The 6,331-nt window shown below is 30.2% G+C and overlaps 1 protein-coding gene across 1 annotated transcript; it reads left to right on the top strand.

The window, feature by feature from the left end:
- Positions 1–4,408: 4,408 nt before the first annotated feature.
- On the top strand, positions 4,409–5,242 carry LOC106771511 (glutaredoxin-C11). Its single transcript, XM_014657504.2, has one exon. It carries the CDS (start codon positions 4,643–4,645, stop codon positions 4,949–4,951), a length of 309 nt encoding a protein of 102 aa, XP_014512990.1. The 5' UTR covers positions 4,409–4,642; the 3' UTR covers positions 4,952–5,242.
- The last annotated feature ends 1,089 nt before the right edge of the window (positions 5,243–6,331 follow it).

The raw sequence follows: 6,331 nt of genomic DNA, 5'->3' as shown, positions 1-6,331 counted from the left end.
TTGTTTGCACAGACATGCCTACTAGTACCAAAGTCTACCACCCATTTTCTCACATTGGTCATCAAATTTACTTATAAAACGATCGTAACAATAATATTATGTCCTTCAACTATATTTTGCCCTAAGAGGATTTTGTTTTCTTGCTTTGCGCCTACACTATGGTGTATGATGGTCCGACTTTCCACACATGAAGCAATTTCCTTTCTTCTTAAAAGTGGGATTAAATCCGTTGGGACAAGATTTTTAAAAATTATTTTTTCTTGTGATCAGGCTTGTGTTCGTACATTTTTGGACCATATTTGTCTTATACCACATTTGCTTTTGCAGGCAAAGCTTTGGCCTTTGCAGTAACTCATTCTTTTCTGTTGGTATCTTTAATAATTATGTTGTGTAATCAGTTAAGATGATGACAATTTCTCGATCAAAAGTTCTGAAACAAATTCATTCAGTAGAAGAATGTTCTCCGCTTTGATATCTTTAAGCAGCTTGTAATACTCATTAATTTGAGACTTTATATCTTTATCTTCAATCATTTCCCAGCGATAGTAGTTCCTAATAATGAACCTTTGTCTAATGACTTCTTCAACAGTGTATTTGAAAATTAACGAATATCAAATGTCTTTTTTTTTTCCTTATAGGAATAATACACATTGAATGAATAATTAGAAACTGCACTAAGTAAAATACGTTATTATACCTTGAATTAACGAATATCAAATGTCTTTTTTTTCTAATATTCAATTTGTTTTGAATTTCAAGAAGACTAGAGTCGAGTTCTAGAGATGGAAAAGCAAAACTGACTCCATACATGTCTAAAAGGATAGACACACATTCTTGCCAAAGCCAAAAATTCTGTCTAGAGAAGACCTCGATTTCGATTCATTGGGATAGGTTTCGTGAAGACCTTCTAAGTTTTGAAAACAATTTTTTGATTCTCCGAAACTGGGTTGTGGATGTCAGCTATAAGTCCTTAAGATTTTTTTAAAATGCTAATAAAAATAATAAAACCACAAACAAAGATTTTCTAAGGCATGTAGATTCATTGTCCTTAAGGACTAATCTGTAATGTGTTGTGCAAGCTCCCTAGGATACAACAGAAACTTTTCAAAAAAAATTTAGGATATCAGAACTAGCAAGGAACTCTAAAAAATAAAATAATAATGTTAGGATTTTATAAGAAAGAAAAAATAATAGGGAGAAAATAAGAGAGTGAGAGAATGAGAGAAAAATGTGTTCTAAAGAATGCACAATACTTTATATATAGAGTATGTGAACCAGCCTAAAGCCCATGATCATAGGAAGAATCCCACACAAGTTGTTGGTCAAACTGGTTTTACCAAAGAAAAAGAAACGTTGGAGCAAACTCGTGCCCTGACTTGCAGAAGAATGAATCTTGTAGTTTTGAATGAAACCGCCACTTACTGAGCCTTGTAGTTTTGATCATGTGAAAAAGCAAAGTTCATCGTTTCTGAAAGACTTTTGTAATATAAGTATTAGGTTTTCACAACTTTTAAGAGTGTAACATGGATGAACTAGCCAAATGTTGAAGCTCACTCAAGAGGTAACTGTGTCAATAGGCTTGAAAACTGATGGACCCACATAAGTTGTGACCCGTCTAAATGAACTCATGATCAATAAGATAAATATTATAAATAGAGTATTAATAATAATTTATTTTTCACTTTTTGTATTAATTAAGATTTGACTTAAGAGTTTTAATCAAATATTGACTTAAGTGTTTTGAGAGTTTTTCTTCATACACTTTTTTTTTTTATAATAGAAACAGAAAGTTTGAACATAAATACCAAATAATATAAAGGAATCGTAAAGAAAAAAAAAATCTTTGTATGCTTCGTCGTGTAAAAGTATATATGATTGTATATAAATATACTCTATGTGATTAGATAAAAATGATCAGAAAAGTATAAAAATATATATAAAGTTTTAATTTATGAATTTTCAAATATAATTTATTTTAGTGTTACGTTAATCTAATAAATATGAAGTTAAACTAAATGTCCATAGAGGAAATCAATTTGACTGAAAATAATAGTGACTTAAAAAGTAGACGTAACTAGAATGTTACCTTTATTTTAGTGAAATAGAATAGAGATTCCATAACTTGATAGAACGTTGATTCTTACGTTGTAAGAATGATCACTCATTCTCTTGACCTAACCAAACATGCTTGGAGATGGATCATTTCATCTTTACCATATTCTCAAATTATACTTTCCACCAAATTCTTACTACATTTCAAGGATGTTGATATTTATTTTATTCCCTTTTAATAAATAACACTCTTAATTAATAACTGTCTTTCGGGTAAAAAGCTTCTTTAATATATAATTTATTCAAAATTTTAAAAAATAAAATAACGAAGAATAAACTTTAATTTTGAATAAAAAGTAAACCCTTTAACACTTAATCTTATTTAATTCATTTTATACTGTATTTCTATAAGATATTTTACATTTTATTCTTTACCAGTGGTCACTAAGGCATATATTAAAAGTGTCGTAATTATATTCTCAAGGAATCTCAAAGTTAGACTTTCCGAAAAACTTTTTTCAGTACTACTTGAAACTATTTGGACTCACAAAATTGATGTCTTAATCATCATTTAATGAATCTTCTTTACACGTTTATAATTTTGTAGGCATTATTTTTCTTTTTTTATCTATTTTATTTTATTTTATTTCACTTACATTCCTGTTTTCTGTTTTATTAAATCACTCATAATATCTTTTTATTTTTTTTTTAACAATTTTTACTTTTCAAGTTGCAATAAAATTTCATTAATCACCAACAATATGCCAAACAAAAAAACGAATTATATGGGTACAATTTTTTTTAAGACAAAACTTATACACTAAGTAAAAATTCCTAAATAATTACCAATTAATTTTAGTAATCATTATTAAAATATTAAATTATATAATTAAATTATTTTTTGTCATTAAAATTAGTAATTATTTAAATATTTTCTTATTGTGTTATTTGCAATGCAATAATCATTTCTAATATGTTAGTTTCAAATGTAACAATTCACTATCAGAAAACAAAATTGTTATTTTTTTCAAAATTCTAATTAACTAACTAGTTTCATACATTAATTATTTTTAAATGAGTTCGGTACATGTTTTTGTATTTTTGTATTTATTTTTTAATAAATTTTTATGTAACAACAAACTTATTGATGAATCTTGTAATGTTAGTACAATTGAAATATCAAAATTCATAATAATATTTAATATAATCTTATTTTAAAAAATAAAATGTAACATAACTTTATTTAAAACAAAAAACGTTTTTAATATTTTTAATGAGTTTTTATATTTAACAAAAACCATCCTTTTAGTTCCTTAATAAGTATCCTAAGGATAATTATATACCTCAAACAAATTCTATACAACATATTGAAATTTGAATTTGAATTTTTTTAATGACATTATTATATAGTAATTGTGATCTCCAAAGTATCAAATACCTTTTAGCACAAGAAATAATTATGTATAAATCGGTTAGATTCCTGTAAGGATAAAACTTTATGAGAAAATACTTAATCCTGTGATTAATCTAGGCATTTAATGATAGATTATATAGTTCGTTAGATAAAGCCTAACACATAAATTGATATGTAAAAACGAGAGATCGAGGGTGAATGTTTAGTTAAAGATACAAGTATGGAAAGTTGTGGTGGGAAGAAAGAAGAGATTTTTGCAAAGTAAAGGTGATTCAAGGAAGGAATTTATACTGGGAAGTTGATATCATTCACGACATCACTGAGTATTAGCAGGAAGCAGTGTTATTTTCATGACATCTCAGCACTGTGTCAAAGAGAAGTACTGAGGGATCCCTTCCATACCCTAAGGGCCACATGCACACAGAATTGTCGGAGCTGGCCACTGTTTTCGTATTCTATGAATCTGATGCGGGGACCAAAGTGGAAACGCAATATTGGATAAACTCTTATCTCCACATCACCCTCCCAACCAAATACAACATCTTACTTAATTAACACATTATAATATATATAACCATAGTAGACCAGAAGATTCGGTTAAATATTTTCCTTTCTTACAATGTTTTTCCATGCATTATGACACTTGTAACTCCTTTGGGGCCTTTGACTTGTGGCATTAACACAATATTAATTGTAATTGGTTATAGAAGGGATTCCACTCTTTCGGCTGATTGTGTTGACAACGCAACATTGTTTTGTGCCATCTGCCTCAGAGAAGTTTGCATAAATTAACATTATTAGATGCTGTGAACCAGGGCCGAAAGAGTTTTTCAGTCTAATAAATTATACACATTGTTCTTATTCCTGCACTGATTGCTCGTACATTGATTTGAATTATCACTTGCATGCACAGTGTGATGCTAAATGCAACTTGCTCCATGTCAGAGTCCCCATCGATCAAATGATCAGGGAGCATTTCTCTTATCCAAACAAATATCCCAAGGAACTTTCTTCCTTTTCCTTTCCGCTATAATAATAATAATAATAATCTCTTTATTTATAGAATGAACCATTCCACTATCATAACCACCCACTATAAATAACAGACCTTGTAATCAGAAAGTCCATCAGGGAAAACAATTAGCCTTTGTGAATTACTTAGTGGAAGTAGTAGTAATGGATAGAGTAAGAGAGTTGGCGTCAAAGAAGGCAGCAGTTATATTCACCAAGAGTTCGTGTTACATGTGCCACAGCATCACGCAACTCTTCTATGAGCTCGGAGCAAGCCCTGCAGTGCATGAGCTTGACAAGGATGCTTATGGGAGGGAAATGGAGTGGGCTTTGAGGAGCATGGGATGTAACCCTTCAGTGCCTGCAGTTTTCATTGGTGGCAAATTTGTAGGGTCATCCAAGGATGTCATATCCCTCCATGTTGATGGTTCCCTCAAACAAATGCTTATGGCTGCCAAGGCCATATGGTTTTAGTCTTAACTCTCCAATAAAACTCAGAAGCTCCGTAAGACATATGAAGGAGCTCTTATACAATGTTTTTAAGTCAGGGACACCCCTTCTTTTTCCTGAGTGTCCTCTTTTAGCTAGTATCAAAGAGGAAGTCTGTAAAAACAAACATATAGTCTTGCTTTTTACTATTTTATAAAAGGTTGGCTAGCTTACCACATAGCTATTGCCTACCATCTTATCATACTCCTCCTTTCAACTTTCTGCGCTTTATCTTTTTTACCACAAGTCGTAGAAGAAAGACATGTTTCAATTACATATGTTTGATCTATCAAACCAACGTACAACACGTAAACTAAAATGATATTTGAAGGTTGATTGCCAAAACAACACTTTATGTATATTTAGGTGGCAGTTCTGCTTTTGTTACATACTGTTAAGCCTTGTTGTTTTCATCTCATTTAATTTGCTTTCTGGCTACTTTCTACGTATTATTACACCCTAATGACTATTGGAGTGGAAACAAAGTTTCACATTAAGTGAAAAAAGGACTGGTCAAGAGTTTATATACACATAGATATCTTCAATTGTAAGAGGTCTTTTAGAGTGATACCAAATCCCAAAGCGGATAATGTCTTACCATGTGTGGAGATCTATGTGTGTGTCGAACCTCCCCCAACAATGACTGCTATGTTGATTTGATATTGAGTTTTAAATTAAAGCTGGTTTCCCGCTTTACACATTTTAATTTTGAAGTTGTTATTTTAATTATTTAAGTTTTAGTATTGAATAATCAAAATACTTTTTACTTTTTAATTCAAACGTTTTGGTGGACAAGAGAGAGGGGGCGACATTGACATTGTTGGGGAACTTGTAACAATCAAAAGTGTTATAAGGATAGTGCTTGCAAATTGATGGTGATTCTAATATCATCATATTGGGAAGACACTATTTATAACGATAATAATAAGGTTGAGTTGTACAAAAAAAAAAAAAAAGTCTTTTTGTCTCTTTTTTTTTTCTCGTAAATAATATTAAATTGGTCACTTTTATTATAGATACAACGTGTGTTAATAGTAAGTTACAACATATAACGTCGTTTCGTGTATTTTATTAAGATTTCCAACATATATATAATTGTTGGCATTGTTCACGTAGGAACTTTGAGAATTTGTTGTAAAATGAACTTATAAAGTGAGATTATACTCACTTATATGTCATAAAATCATATTTATCTTTAATCAATAAATATCTGAATCATGTTTGATGAAATTGGAATGAATGATGATGCATTTTGGAACTTAGATTCTGAGATTGGGAGAGCAAACAAAAACTTGAACCCTAAATTAAAAAACCGGGGGTTAAAGAGGCCCATATAAGGCCAGAACACTTACAGGAAACATCAAA

This window comes from Vigna radiata, chromosome 8 (assembly GCF_000741045.1).
Source record: "Vigna radiata var. radiata cultivar VC1973A chromosome 8, Vradiata_ver6, whole genome shotgun sequence".
Taxonomy (NCBI): Eukaryota; Viridiplantae; Streptophyta; class Magnoliopsida; order Fabales; family Fabaceae; genus Vigna; species Vigna radiata.
The sequence above is the reverse complement of the archived record's forward strand: the minus strand, read 5'-3'. Positions and strand labels throughout refer to the sequence as shown.